The 16,752-nt window shown below is 38.3% G+C and overlaps 1 protein-coding gene across 1 annotated transcript in view; it reads left to right on the top strand.

Annotated features, from left to right (window-relative positions):
- The window catches only part of RST1 (ARM repeat superfamily protein), a 486,537-nt gene that overhangs the window by 235,144 nt on the left and 234,641 nt on the right, over positions 1 to 16,752 (top strand). The window contains exons 16-17 of the mRNA XM_089458753.1: positions 471 to 568; positions 765 to 983. Of these exons, the coding sequence (XP_089314879.1) occupies positions 471 to 568; positions 765 to 983 (317 nt within the window). The remainder of the gene's footprint in view (positions 1 to 470; positions 569 to 764; positions 984 to 16,752) is intronic.

Raw genomic sequence — 16,752 nt, 5'->3', positions numbered from 1 at the left:
TATATGCTGACTTTATCTTCTCCACATGGACTACATATCTCTGAAACCTCTCCCAGGTGTTACTATTCTTTGTCGCAAATTCTCATCCCTTACATTCGATCTCTATATTAGGATACAGTCTTGGTACTATTCTTGGTCAGTAATCACCTATTATGTCAGAAAAATTGGTGTGACCCTCTCAAATGGTTGACCACATAGTGTCCAGAGTACCATAAGGGTGTCACCACCTAACCTTATAAATCATAAGATTGCTAGAGTCTAATAGTAATCTATACATCAACCTAGCCAGTGATGGTCCAAAATATGGTGTATGCCAATTTTAAAATACAAAATTATTTTAGAATCCAAATTTGTAGTTGTATTAATTTTGAAACTCTGGGATATTTACATGTGAGCTTACATGCTAGAATATCTGGTAACTCATTTGAGGTGACATTTTGCATACTTTAATTTTGTTGTTTCTTTTGCAGAAAAAAAGCATGCTGTTGCAGACATTCCTGGTGCCACTTTACTGAGTTTGACATTCTCTCCTCCTCCAAAAACAACGTCAAAGAAAGTCTCGTCAAAGGTGCAGTGACAGTTTCCTTATACAGTTCGTATTTAATATTGATAATTTAGTACCTTCTTAAGGGCATAGGTAAATTACAGAATCAGGTTGGGTTGTAGAAGCAGATTGTGATACATAGAGTATGTTTATTTCCATCAGCGGCTTATTTGTAATGGTAAAATTTGTTTAATAATGTTATAATGTTATAATATTACAGGATTTGCGGGAATGGCTGGCTAAGCATCAGAATGCTTTGCTGGAAATTGCAGGAGGCATCCAGTTGTCAAGAAATATATGTGTTGCTTTATTGTCATTGCAGTCATGGCTTCCTTTTATGCACCGCTGGCTTAGAGCAAAAATGACCACTTTTGAAGTAGAAGGCATGTCTGATGTGGGTGAAGAGATTCCAACAATGGCTGGAGATAGTATATTCAAGGTTGTTTATCTCCTTTAACATTGATTTCTTTGTTGATGTCTATGTAGTTGAGATTCTTGAAGATGCATTGTTTTATTGGGTTTCCAGGCACTGTAAGAGATTGATGAACAGGGCTTGGCTTAAAGACATTGCATTGGTTCTATTATGCTGTGTTCTAGTAGCTGTGAGGTCATATATCACCTGTAGAATCATAAAGAAGCTACAGGTTACACAAACAAACATCATCCTGACAAATTTTTCAAATTTAAAAATGCAGCTGATGCCCATGCAGTTTGAATGCTAACCCTTTATCAGCAATCCCAAAATAGTCTACCACGTGGAACATATAAGAATTGCCAGTTTATTACTATTCATAGATATAGACTCTCGTGGTTGGTTCTCTATTGAAGAAATATGGAATCATGCAATGTATTTTGCATATTTCGCAGCCATTGATGACAGTATGGTTATCCTTCTAGCATGTTCTTCATGGTTAAAATAAATTTTGTAAGCCATACTTTACATAGGCATTGAAAGAAGAAAAATTATATTTTAAAGAAGGAAAATTATTATTATTATTTTGTAATTTATGAAGGCTCCACAAGTGCAAGTCGGCCCTTCTAGATGGTCAAGTCGGCTTCCCCATTCGCATCACTTTGATGGCTATATAAAGAGGCCTACTCGCTCTCCTTGCTATGCACTCACCTCTCAAGCATATGTATTCGTCCTACTTAAGCGAAGGTGTTTTAAGGAGAAATCTACAGTCTACTGAAGCAAGAAAGTCTTCTCTCTCTCTCTCTCTCTCTAAGGTCTACTTCATTGTGTGACACCTGTAGCAGTGATCAGAGAGCTTGATCTGAAGCTCTGTGCCATGGATTTGACTTCTGGTGGCTTGATCTAAAAATCTGTGGTATAGATCTAACTTTTGGTGGCTTGATCTAAATGTCTGTGGCATAGATTCGAGTTCTGGTGGCAGATTTGGGCTTTGTCACATAGATCTGAGCTATGTGGTGGAAAATCCAAGCTATGTGACACAAATCCGAGTTCTGTGGTGGAAGATCCAAATTGTTTCTCTCTTACCAGTCCAAGATCTATTATTGGTTGAAGTTTGAGCTCAGGTAAGGGTACATTCCAGTCTTGTGGGAGGATCAACCTCTCCTTTGTGATCTTTGTTGGACATTCAGTTGTAACTTGTGGAGGCCTTGCACTTGTGGAAGTCTTCTTGGGTCAGTATAGTCCTTATCTTGATGTATTTTGAAGGATCTCTCTAAGAAGGATTTGGTTGGGTTTTTCCCTGGTCTTGGACCTAATTTTTGGTGTTACTTATTATGCGTTGTGATCTCTGCTTTCTCCTTACTACTGTTGGTTAATTTCTGAAGTATAATTATTTGTTGATGGAAGAATAAATTTTAAAAAGGCATTGCTAAGCTCACAAATAATCATCTGAAGTTCAGAAAATATCGCTTGTACTACACTGTACTTGGTTTTCTAACATGGTATCATAGCTTTGGTGAGGGAAGAAAGTTCCAGGTCACAGCTTGTTAGAAACCTTTATTCATCTCTGCATTATCTGAAAGAAGTCTAGAAAAATCACAGAGGTCCAAAAGCCTCAGGAGGTGCTCAAGTAATCACAGTCTCTAGGCAGAAAGGATATAACAGTATAAGTCTTTGACTTCATTACCTCAGCAGATGCTTAAAAAAGTTACAGTGGTAACTGTTTTAAGCATATAACATCAATTTGAGAGTCATTTCAAGGAATCAATCCTGTATTCTTTAGAGTAATCTGTCCTTTTCAGATTCATGATAAGTTTATGATCTAATCAAGGATAAAGTCTGTTTGAAGTCCAAAGGTCTCAAAATATAGTGACCCCTCTTGAGAAATGCTAAGGCTGTGTTGCCGCCTTGCTTACACACCTACGTTAATGTAGGAAAATCCTCAACCCCACTAAGTGTGGCCTCGGTGGCAAAGCTCAGAATTGGGGCTTTCACCTAATCCCAATTCTCTCCGTCAAGGCTTCTCCCCTAGCTAAAGCCAAGGGGGGTGGACCCTAAGGAAGATTCTAAGGAAGGTTTGTTAAACTCAACAAGTTCTAGGAGATTGTTAATTAATGAATTAAAGCATTCACCATTCAAAGACTTGAAAAGCAATATTGAAGCATAAATAAATCAGCAAGTATAAAATATCATGAGCATATAACCGTCAATGACACATAAATAGATCAATTAAATTCAACAATATATCCTGCAAGGAAAAGTGACATGAGTAGACCAGAGCTAATAGATATAAACTTGCAAGAGATAACTATGCTCAAATAAATGATAATACTTGCAATAAAAGAAATGCTTTCAAGAGTTAACAAGTACAATGATATGTGAAAGTTAGTAGATCAATATAAGACTAAATTGCAAAATATAATACTATGCAAGACAAGTGTTAGTAGATCAGATAACCAATGATATCACAATTGCATGCAAGATAATCCAAAGTTGTTGGAGTGAGTTGTGTGAGGTAAGTGTTCTTGGTTGATTTTATTAAAGGCCTATCTAGGGTGTTATTCCTTCTCAAATCGTTCACCCTTGTCTGGATAGAGGTAATAGCTTGGGGCCTCAAGTGGAGAAGCTTAGCGTCATTACCAAAGATCCATCTAGTCCCTCAAGTCTATCCACATGCCACTGTTCTGATGTAGGACTCAGCCATACCCTAACTGCATGGTCATGTGTTTTAACATTTTCTCCAAACATAGACTTGGGATCTTCAAATAAGATTTCCTAAAATAACTTGTAAGTAAATGTAGTGCTTCCAATGAGAGATGGTTCAAGATAACTCAATAAGGATACCAATCCACATCAAATGATATACTATACTTGCATGAAATGAGATCAACTTAGCGTGAGTGAAATCAAATTAGCATGTAAAGTGGCTTTGCATGCAATGGAATTTAATCTCAATTGTGGGATATGATGAGCAATTGAACTACATGTTGGAAATACTGAGAGGGGGGGGCAAATCAATATTTCTTTTCAATTGTTATTTTTACCAGTTAAGATCACTTATAATTAGAGCACAAAATGAACAATGATAGAATAATAATTTTATTAATCAGAAATGACAAGGACTCCAATCCTCTTTACAATGAATCAAGTACAATAATAGATTAGGGCTCCATCCCTAGAGGAAGACTCCAATATTCAAATCACCAGGCTCCAGCCTGTACTTTGCCAAGCACCGACTTGGACTTCACGAGGCTTGAACCTCTAGGGCTCCAACCCTATCTTCCCCAAGGCTCCAACCTTGTCTCTATGAGGCACCAACCTCTAGGGCTCCAACCCTTTCACTAGTACAGGATCCAACCTGATCTTCTTGAGGACTCCTATCCTCTAAGGTGTGAAAAATTCTAAGTCTAACACATTAGAAATCCCTACCGCATTATTTGGTTTATTATCTCCTACTTGTTCTTTCCATTAACAAGCTATTTATAAATATAAATACTGAAATAAACACAAATGTAGATTTCACACATATACAGATCAACAATTGAAATAACTGAGACAATTACACAAGGGACACTGTTATTTTTGGACAATCGTCCTCGAAAAACCCAATGCGGGAAAATTGGTGCAGCAGATATGTGGGTTTTATTATTATGCAGTTTCTGAATACAACTAGGGTGCCAGAACTGATTCACCCTTCAGAGATTTTCCTTGGCAGAAGTACCTCTCCTCGGAGATAGATATTTTGGCTGATCAGCAACCGGATGATTGTTCCCACAACAACTTCGACAGTTCCTTAGCTGGACAGCGAAAGCTGCTCCAAGCTTCCTTTCAGAACTGCGTCACCCTCTACAGCTTTGCATCTGCCTCTCAGCTCCTAATTTGCCCCACGAAAATTCCTCAGCATTTCCTGTGTCAGCCTCTGCTGCCTCTGCGTTAGCCTCTTAACCCTGTGCGTCAGTCCTGGCTGCCTTTGCGTCAGCCTTCCAAGCCTCTGTGCTGTCTCTTCGACACTTTCTCTGCCTGCCTGTTATGTATTCTCGGTCTTTTGCCGAATTGCTCCTCGCTTCAACAGATCACTAACCCTATTTCTCAACAAACCTTGCCCCAGAAAATCGAATTCTTGATCAACTTGGTGTGTCTTCAACTGACCCTCAAGCTTCCTCTTATACTTTTCCCGTTGACGATTCAACGGCCGAGATTAAGTCCATAATCAACGACTAAGATTAAATCTGGCTTGATCCTCGTCATTTAGAACTTTCTCACCCATTTTATATTAATACACATTAATATTTTAATTTTCCTAAGTTTATACTTAGGAATCCCATTAAAAATATTAATTATTTTAATATCTCTCCATCCGGGTGGAATTTCCCAAACAATTTTTGGGTATTGGATTTCTGATGTGCCTTAGCCTCTCCACCAATTTTCATGGCTAGAGCACATCCGATGCTACCAAAAATCAACATAGGGCTCCAACCCTATGCTTCAATTTTTCAAGATAAGTTCAATGATTCGTCAAGGCTTCCAATATCTTCTGCAACAAGCCATGACAATAACTTCACCTTCAACAATGCCCTTAGTCGATCTTCAAAGCACTTAGCTCATTAACGACAACTTTACCTTCTCAAAAGGTGTCTCCACAACTCTTCATGATACCCAAACAATTTCTCCAAGGTCACATTATGAGGGCTCCCATCAGTGCATTATGATCTCCAAGGGTGCCTTCAAGATTGACTTAAGTCTTCAATAATTATTTCCCAATATATCTTCACAATATCCTCAACAAGCTTCCTAATTTTGACTTCAAGGGGTCTTCAACAATGCTTTGACTAAACCTTCAAAATAACCTTTCAATCTCAAAACAATCCCAGGTCTTCAATGTCTCTTCAACAAGCCTCAATAGTGCCAAACAAGCCTTCAATTTATGCTTCAATAAATTCCTAAGGATACTCCTTCAAAGAATGCTCATAAGTTCTTCAAAGGTTCTCCAACTCTGCCCTATTTTGTTCTCAAGGGAAGATTTCAACAAGCTTTATTTGTCCAATCCCAATAAATCAACACTTAGACCATGGCAACTATGACAACTTCGACCATGGCAACTAAGGCAATTTCCACCACGACAACTACGACAACTACGACAACGTCGACCACGACAACTTCGACCACGGAAACTACGACAGCTTCGACCACGACAACTATGGCAGCTTCGACCACGACAACTACGACAGCTTCGACCACGACAACTACGACAACTTCAACCACGACAACTTCAACCACGACAACTACAGCAACTTCGACCACGACAACTATGGCAACTTCGACCACGACAAGTACGACAACTTCAACCACAACAACTTCAACCACGACAACTACGACAACTTCTTTGCTCCTAGCTCGAACCTGTGGGAGACTATTTAACCCAAGAACAATTCCACAAACTTGTCTTCCTTATTTTTCTAGGTTGCGACTGCTTTTCTACCTCTTGTTTTGTCTTCACCAAAAAATCTGAGCTTGAATGGATGAATTTAGGTTTATATTTATAGTGGCTTTTACATATTCTGAAGGGACACGTCTCTTTGCCAACGGTTATGAGCCTACTCAAGTCGGCTTGGACAGATTGACAATTTTTGACATATGCTGATTTCAAAAAATGATTTTTGTTCAACTGTAAGGAATTAGGAGGCAAGTGAGTACTCATTGGAAAGCTTATGACCTCCTCTATAAGCTGATATAGTATTCCCTTCAAGATATGACCTCTAATGATGGAAAATTAATTTTTCTTTCATCATATACATATTTTTTCGTAACAGCCCTATTAAAGAATTTCTTTTATGGAATTAGAGCATCAAGTGGATTAGAATTTTTTCACTATTTTGACGTGCTAGTGCATGTGATCTTCATGCATTAGGATTGCATACAAGGACTAGGGTTTTATGATGATCATTAGGCATCAATAATCTAGAGCTATCCATTGTTTAGATAGAGATAGGGTTTCATGGACATTTTAGCAAGGCTAGGGCTTGTCATCAAGCATTTCTTCAACTTTATTAATTGCCCTAGAGTTTGCATAATGAGGTTAGGGCTTGCTTCAACATTTCAACTATGATGCCATCAATGACAACTTTATTCAACACTACACTATCAAATGAGCAATGAGATAGCTATGATATCAACAATAGAGTGAGTTATACCAGCTGCAAATGAAACAAATCAGCCACAATTAAATCAGCAAATAAGATACAAATTGTAATGAAACTTGGATATGTTGAAGAAAGTGTAACTATGTTTGGTCTTCATAAATGTAATTTTGATCTTTGTACTTGTAAAAGAAAAGAATTATTATTTTTGTAATTATCAAGAATGGGTTTCTTGCCCATTTGATAGGTCAAGCACATGTTTGAGTGCTTCTAGGAAAGTCAAAGAGTCAATGTAATTATTGAAGACCCCTTGAGGGCATGTTACACTATGTAACCTATGTAATTATGTCAAAGATATGTGTCAAAAGTGATCCTCCAAAGCAAAGACAAGTCTCCTCTTCAAGTCAGCTCAAAGAATGAATTTTGGTGCACTTGAAGTCAAGTCGGCTCAATAGGAGGGACATACTCGTATATATAGGGCCATTCAACCTCACCATAGAGGCATAAGTGATATCTGAAATCAGCAAAGAGGAAAGGGCCAGAAGAGGTGTGAAAAAGGGAAGAGAAGGTGTCTATACTTCAACGAAGAAAGAAGGATAGAAGGCCGAGTTTGGAAGGTTGATTTTAGGCCTAATTACAGTCACATGTGCAAGGAAGAAGAGGCTCATTCTGCTGCAATTTCAGACCTGCTATTACAGTCATGTGAAAAGGCTTGTTTGGGCTAGCAAAGAGTGCTAAGTAGGCCTCTCACTCCAATGAAGGAAGAGACTACTCAAGCGAAGGAAAGAGAGAATGGAAAGCTGCAATTCTTGAAGGTATCCTCCACACGTGCGAAGAAAAGGAAGACATATTGCTGCTGTTCCATATGTGCAACCACAATAAAGAAAAGAGAGCTTGGTTGGGTTATCAACAAGGTCTTCTTCTTGATTAAGGAAGGTTCCATATCAAGAAGAAGGAAAATTGCCAAGTGATGTAGAGGAGGAAAGGAAGACAACTAAGAAGAGGTCTCTAAGGAGACCAAGGGTTTCTGCAGTTGCCGTAAAAAGAGCCCTTAATTGCTGGAAGAAGTGCGAAGGAAGAGATCAAGGTGCAAAGCAAAAGAAGGCTTTGATTGAAGGACATAAAGGAAGAGAGACTGTGTCTTATTCTTGGAGGATCTACTGGTCAAGGGTCTAGGGTTTGGCATTTGTTAATTGAAGCTTCAATAAGAGATATTTGCATAAGGGTTTTCCTCTCTAGTGTTGATTTAGGGTAGCATCGGATGTGCTCTAGCCACGAAATTTGGTAGAGAGGTTGGGGCACATGAGATCTTCAATACCCAGAAAGGGTTTGGGAAGATTATAAACAGATCAGGAGATATTAAAATAATTAATATTTTTAATGGACTCCCTAAGTCTAAACTTAGGGAAAATAAAATATTAATGTGTATTAATATGAGTCTGTGTTAGAATGGTTCAAAAGACATGGATCAAGCCAGATCTAATCTTAGCCGTTGATTAGGGACCTAATCTCGGCCGTTGATATGTCAATAGGAAAAGTCTAAGAGGAGGCTTGAGGGTCACTTGGAGAATACACCAGAGTGATCAGTCATTCTATTCTCTAGAGCGGGGTTTGCTGAGAGAGATAGAATCAGTGATCGAGAGAGCAGCTGAGGGGCATTGAGTACAAAGAAACAGAGAGAGATAGTGTCGGGATAGCAACAGAGCAACCAGAGAGAGAGAGACTTAGGAGCAGCCAGTGCTCACGCAGGGCCATGCAGAGGCAGCTAATTGTTGCGCAGAGCACCAGAGAGGACGGCGTAGCTGACGCAGAGGCTTAGAGAGCTGACGCAGGGCCTCCTAGGGCTGACGCAGGCCAAGATAGGCTGACACAGGGCCAGCGCTGGGCTAAGAGAGGCTGACGCAATCCAGATTGGGCAGACACTGGGGTTTTTGGGGAAGATTGGTGTTGAGTAGCTGTCGGAAGGATTATTCGAGGTTTTCAGCTAGTAGATTTGTCAGAAACCGTGAGGTATTACTGCTAACGAAATTCTCTGTTGGGTAGGCTAGTTTCGGCACCCAGATTGTACTATGATATTGCTTAATAAGAAAACCCTCAGATAGCTGCAACGATTTTCCCACATTGGGTTTTTTTGGGACATTAGTCCAAAAATAATGGTGTCATGTGGTGTGTTTGTTCTTGTTTCTTTTAGTTGCTGATCTGTAATATGTTGAGAATGCACTAGTGTTTATTTTTAGTATTTACATTGTAAATAACTTGTTAAGGAAAATAACAAGTAGGTAGGAATAAATTAGATAAAGTGCATGGAGGGTTTCTAACTAAGTAAACTTAGAAACTTCAACATCTAGGAGAGAGAGGTTTTGCCCTGGCTAAGAGCCAACATCTTGTGTTCTTGTTTCCTTTTGTTTTGGTAACTGTTTGATAAAGTAAGAGGACACGTACTAATAATAATAAGAGAAGATTGTACTAATAAGAAAAGTAAAAGTACTTCAGAAATTGTTATCATCGTCAGAAGAATCTCACTATAACCTAGATGCCCTAGATTCTTCAACAAGATATGCCACTTGGATCAACAAGAAATGCAAGTTCGAGAGTGAGTTATAGTATGTAAATGTCTGCAAATGAAGATGAAAACTACTTACGAATGAAGTTAGAAACTTCGAAATGCAAAATAATAAACCCAATCACTCAAGACTCCTCCTACCAAAATCATGAGATAGGGATGCCAAGGGGAAATGCCCAAGCTCCCTCAAAGGAGAATTTTACTTTTATTATTAAATGAAGAACCCTCTTATAGAGAAATGACGGGCTTGAGACTTGAGGAGGGTTTACAACAAGTTCCAAAGAGCAAGCATACACCTCCTCAAGATCAAAGAACTAGAAATGACAATGGTACAAAGAGAAGCCTCTCAAAGGCTACTCACATTCGTCCAAGTGATTAATCTTGTTATTACAAATCCTTCAATCTTCTACGAGGGATCCTTGCACAAAGAGGAGGGAAGAAAGGTATGGTTTGATCACGAGTTAGGTAGGGAGAGGAAGTATCAAATGGTTGATCTTTTGCTCCTTGATCTTCCTCCTACACATCTTTTCCAATAGTGCCTCAAACCAAATCCTCAAAGCCCTAGAAGACTGCGCAAGCTAGAAACCAAAAGGGAATTAGATCAAGCGAATAAATACAAGCCAAAAAAATGATAGAATATACACTATTGTACGTGTTCAAGACACAAAGAAGCAACTTGCATTCTCCCTTTGCGCAAGCAATAAGGACTAGTGTGCTTCCACAAGCTCTTGAAGCTAGATGAAATCAATGATAGTGCATGAAATATGACAAGTAGATTTGAGTTTTGAAATAAGTTTGATAGAGAGCTAGGGTGAGAAACCCCCTTTCAACTTCGCTTGATGAGCCTTTGAGAGCAAGCTTGCTTGATGTGAGTTCTTACATCCTTTGCCTTGAGAGTGAGTTCATTCAACCAAGAACTTACCCCATGCTCAAGCTTCTTTCCAACACATAAAATGAATTGAAATATTAGCATCACAAGGGACTAGATTGAGCAATGAGAGAAGAGGCTAGATGTTCAACCGAGAACATTCTAGTGCTCTTCAATCTAGAGCATCTCTCTAGGCCAATAATCAATGCAAGATAACTTACACAAATTAATCCACAAATATGGCAAATGAGCTAACAAATTTAAATTTAAGAAGTGTAGAACATGAAGAACATAAATGGAACAATATTACCTCAAAGGAAGAAGAACAACATCACATCAAATGTAAACCCCCAAAGTCTTTGCTTTATTGATCATATGAAAGTAGTGAGTACAAATTTTGCCAGAGCTTCGCTAGCCCAATAGCTCAGCTAACCAATGTATCCAATGAGGAACCCAAGGCCCATTTAAATAGAAAAATGGGAGAAGATACCAATGAAAAACCCCAATGACAAGTGGAGAAGTGGAGGAAATCCCAAAGCCAACTCGAATTTGATGTGTGGAGCTCCAATGCCAAGTGTGGATCGAACTCCCTCATGCTAGACAGTGTATTCCCTCTTCTCCATGTGCACAATTCGAACTTCCTTGTGTAGATGCCAAGTGTAGTGGAGGTGGGTGGAATGGGAATCATCTCCCACGAAATTCTCAACTAAATTGTTGCTCTTTGACACCTTTGCAATGAGCCAACAAACTATTGTGTGTAGGATGCCTCCCTGTTGTGCGTACACTGTTGAACTAAAGTGCGTATGGGTTGAGGTTGGAGAGGTGTGTACATGTGTAATTGTTGGTGGCATAAGTGGAGACCGTACTCCACAAAATTCTTAAATAAAATCCTTGATATAATGTCAATAATGCATTGATCTCCCAAGTGAAAGTCAAGATGCTAACTAGGAGAATCGAGCCCCAATCTGACCCACAAAATCGACTTGCCCATGTGCATTAACTCATGTGATGAGTTGGTGCTAAATCATCCCTTGACTTGTCCCTTTGATGTGGCTTTATTTTACACTTCATTTCCACATCATTTGGCACGTGGAAAAATCTATTATTTTCTCCACTTTTTTTTTTTAATTTTTTGGCAATTTATTTCTCATTTTCCCACTAAACTTAGGAAAAAGTGGGTTTTGAGGGGTAGAAACACATTTTATGACCCCCAAAGTGTGTCTTAGTAGAAAGTTGAGGTGTAGAGGTCTAATTTTGATTACTCATACCCCCTACAACTTCTCTAGACATCACTTATTACAATTTACATTAAAATTTTATTAAAAATCTTGTCCTGTGGGAAATTTTTAATAATTAAAAAATGACCCCTAGACCTAATCAAATTCTGCAAAATTTTACAAATGATCTAACATGGTAATATACATTGACTCTAGACACTAGGACTCACCCAAGGCTCTACCATCAAGATGCACTCCAGCTTTGGGGTATATCTGGGAGAAAAAACTCAACTAGTTATTCAGTGTTGAAAAACACGAATAATTAGTTAAGTGAAGAAAACTTCCTAGAGTGGACTCACTTGATAGTAAAGTCCCAAGCTACCTAGGCCTATTACATGGCTTTATTCATCATGTTGATATCATGTTTACAATATCCCCGAAGGGTTGCAGAATCTGAGCACAAAATGAAGAGGGATAAAAGTAAAGGGACTAAATAGCCCTATTGACTTCTGGACTTCTGAAATGCTCTAAAATGTACTTTGTGCAAGGAGTCTTCAAAAAAAATTCAAGTGCAACTTTAGTGATCAACAAGTCGAAAGCCATCACTTAAACTTGTAAGAAGGTAGTAACATACGAAGTCTTCAGGAGGCCTCAAATTGAAGTTGCCTCTAAAAATTCCAAAAGGTCTGAGAAGCTTTAGTAAGCTGCAACAACAATATTTGGACGATCGGAAGAAGACAAAACATTTATTGTCTCTGAGGATCTAGTCTATGCTAAAAGGATCGACTTCTTAAGGATACATCTTGATCAAAATCTCTTAGAGCTAGAAAATTCTAATCTACCTCAGATAAAGTCTTGGAGCTTGTGATTTATTTTGGTCACTTCATCAAGAAGGCATTGCACTAAAGACAAGTTTGAAGATATAAACTAAGAATCTGTTGAAAATTGGTAGCTCAAGGATGAATTCCCTTAAATAAAATTTCATTTCTGACAATTCTGGAGTGAATTTCTAAAAATAGAAAGTCATGTCTAGCATCTCAAGTGTGACTTTCCAAAAATAGTAACTCACCTTGTGTCAATTGGAAACCAAGTATAATTGATAGAAAATCACTTAACTTATCATTAATCAATCCTAATGATTCAATCTTGACTTAATCATCAATATTATAATTAGTAATTACTATTATCCTTATCCTTATGATACTATGATATTATATCAAATACTTTCCAGATGAAATCACATATCAATTTCAATGTCGACGTGTTTCCAACCACTTACTGTGGTTCATCATCAGGACATAGATGGATAGTTGAACCATAGAACTAATAAATAGTAGAGGTGCAACGACTCAATACCAACAGTCAAAATTTGTATTTTATTTTTATTTTCATTTATTTATTTAATCAAAAAGAGTGTTAGATAGAAATAATAAAGTCAAAATTAGAAAATAAAAAATATTGAAAAATCCCTAGAAATAGGAAATAATATTAAAGACTAAAAATAAAAAGGTATTAAAAATTAAAATGGAAATGGAAATTAAAAATCAATAAATTAAAACTGAAGGTAATAAAAGAAACTAACTAAAAGTCAATGAATAATAAATAAATAGACAGGATTTATGAAAAGAAAAATTGTAAAATAGTAATATAAAAATAATTCAAAAAAGCTCAATGACAAAGGAAAAAAAAAATTATAAGCATAGAGGTGAATTTTTTTTTTAAATTATTAGAACTATAAAAGTAATTAAATTTATTTATATTATTATTATTATTATTTTTTGTTTATACAAAAATGATTGTTATTATCCAAATTATTATTAATAGAAAAAAGGGCTCTACACATACTGCTAACGATAAAAAGGAAAAGGGTTAAGGAAAGCAAGAGGAGGGAAATAAAAACAACAGATGGAATGGAAAAAAGGAAACCTAGGAATAAAGGGAGGGGATCCAACAAGGGCTTATCTTCCAATCATCATCCCTATTTAGCGTCTTAGACCTTTTCTCATTCTTAATGGCCTCCCTAAATTTACGATGATAGAAGTGATCAATCTTAGCAATGATTATTGATTTTTAGTAGCATCGGATGTGCTCTAAGCCTCAAAATTTGTAGGGAGGCTAGGACACATGTATCCTAGAATACCCAGAAATCATTTTGGGAAATTCCACCCGGCGACAGTTTTATTAAAATAATTAATTATTTTTAATGGATGCTTAAGTCTAAACTTAGGAAATTAAAATAGTTAAACGATATTAATTAAACTAGGGGTGAAACTTCTAGAAGAAGATGAGGATCAAGTCAAAATGATTTGAGCCATTGATTAGAATCTAATTTGGGTCGTTGGTTACTCAACGAAAAGATTATATAAAGGACTTCAATGGGCATTTGGAAAAGACACTAGGCAAATACTCAGTTGCCCAAGTAGATCGATTTTCTCATTGGCTGAAGTTCGGCAAGAGGAAATCGAATCAGAGGGTGAGTTGCAGGTGAGAGGGAGAGGGTATCAGTAATAGTCGAGAGTGCAGGAAACGACAGGAAGAGGCAATGCAGAAGAGAGACGCAGATCACCCACGCAGAGGCAGTGACGCAGGGACAGTGCAGTCACTACGCAGAGGGTGACACAGTGTGGCTAGTGTGAGGGCAGCAGGTCCTCTTAGGTGTCAGAAATTCACTGTGGAGTGGAGAAATTTGTTTGTAAAATTTTTCTCAGTGATTCTTCTTCTATTCTTCTATTCGTAGATTGTACATGAGATTTTGCTGAAGAATAATAAAAGAAACCCTCATCTACTGCACTAGTTTTCCCACATTGGGTTTTTCCAGGGACAATTGTCCAAATGCAACTGTGTTAATGTGTTATTGTTGTGCTAGTATTTTCCTTACATTTATTTTCCGCATTAATTAATTTGTGAAGACTGCAGTGTATGTATTTCAATATTTGTCATAGACAACTGCAAATAATTTGTTTCAGTAAATTAACAAATAGAAGAAATATTATCAGTTGTTGCAGTAGGATTTGGAATTTCCATACTTTCACATGGTATCAGAGCGAAGGTGAAGAAAAAGAGAAGACCAGAAGAGCCCAACGTTGAAGAGGAGGGAGATTGAAGTGCTGCCTAGGTAGCAGATCGACTCCCCAGAGGGATTGCACAGTCCAAGCCAGGAGGGAAAGATTCTCGAGGAAAAATCTCTCTCTGAGTGAGTTGACAGAGAGGTAAGATTTCCAGTTCGTGATTTTTCAGTGGCAGAGAGAGCAGCATAGCAACAGATCCAACGTTGAGCATTCTTCAAGTGGGATGCAGTGTTTTGCAGCAGTTATTGAGGCAGAAAAAATGCCAGGAGAAGGAAAATAACACAGAACAACATGGATAGTCAAGATGTATTATCTTCGAGATAGGAAGAAGAATTCACATGTTTGTCAAGTTCAACATCAGCAGGTGTTTGGTATATTGATAGCGGTGCTTCAGCTCACATGACTCGAGTACGAGAGTACTTCTCTAGCTATCAAGAAGGGCAGATGGACTTCTAGAACACTATGGGAAACAAAACGAAGTCTACTCCAGTAGGGAGAGGCACCATATCGTTTCAGATGGAAGCAGGAACCAGCATAAGAGCCACTAATGTGCTGCATGTGTCGGGGTTAGGAATGAATCTGATTTTAGTGTCCCAATTATAGGACAAGGGGTACGATGTATACTTCATTGGAAGGAAAGTCTATGTCAAACATCCCGGCTAGAAGAAGAAGAGACAAATTGGAGCTCGAAGCAACAGATTGTATAGATTGCAGCTCGAATCTCCAATGGCACTGATAGGTAGTATGTGAAAATTCCTGAATCTAACACATTAGAAACCCCTACTGCAATTACCGGTTTACAATCTCCTACTTGTTCTTTCCATTAACAAGTTATTTAATTGCATAAACATCAATGTAAACACTATTGCATCCTTCACAGATATATAGATCATGCACTGAAATAAACGTAAACAATAACACAAGGGACGCCGTTATTTTTGGACAATCGTCCCCGGAAAAACCCAATTGGGGAATACCGGTGCAACATATAAAGGGTTTGTATTATTAAGAAGATTTCATGAATACAACTAGGGTGCTAGAAATGGCTCACCCAATAGAGAATATCCTCGGTAGTAGTAATTCTATTCGGAGACAAATATTCCGGCAAATCAGCAACCGGATGATCAAACCCCACAGTGACTCTGGTTGTTCCCTATGCTGGACAGTGAAAGCTGCTACAAGCACTGGTCAAGAACTGCATCACTCCTCCAGGAGTTGCGTCACCCTATCTCAGCTCAGAATTTGCTGATTTGCTTCCAGTCTGCCCCACAGAACCTCCCCAGCGCTACCTCTGAAGCCCTCTACGACTTCTGCGTTAGCCTCTATGACCCTCTGGGTCCTCTGCGTCAGCTCTTACGACCTCTGCGTCAGCCCTTCTAGGGCCTTCGCTGTCTCTTCCGGCACTGCACTGCCTCTCTGCTATGTATTTTTCAGCCTCGGATGGAAATCCCTTGCTGAACTGCCCCTCATTGTAATTGATCACTAACTCAATTTCCTCAGCAAACCTCGCCCTAGAAAATTGAATTCTTTGATCACTTGGTGTGTCTCCAACTGACCCTCAAGCCTCCTCTTATACTTTTCCTGTTAATGAATCAACAACTGAGATTAAGTCCCTAATCAACGACTAAGATTATAACTGGCTTGATCCTCGTCACTTAGAACTTTCTCACCCATTTTATATTAATACACATTAATATTTTTATTTTCCTAAGTTTAGACTCAGGGACCCATTAAAAATATTAATTATTTTAATATTTCTTCATCCGGGTGGGGAAAAGGAACTGAATGAACTATGGCACAAGCGAATGGGACACTTACACTGTGGAGCACCGAGGATACTCAGAGGACTGTTACGGGAGTTCTAGTTCTCAGTATTGACCATGATGATGTATGTAGAGGATGCGTACTAGGGAAATTCGCTAAGGCAGTTTTTCCCAGAAGTG

This window comes from Pinus tabuliformis, chromosome 7 (genome assembly GCF_031772625.1).
Source record: "Pinus tabuliformis cultivar Carrire ecotype Pingquan chromosome 7, CPIR1, whole genome shotgun sequence".
NCBI classification, from domain to species: Eukaryota; Viridiplantae; Streptophyta; class Pinopsida; order Pinales; family Pinaceae; genus Pinus; species Pinus tabuliformis.
The sequence above is the reverse complement of the archived record's forward strand: the minus strand, read 5'-3'. Positions and strand labels throughout refer to the sequence as shown.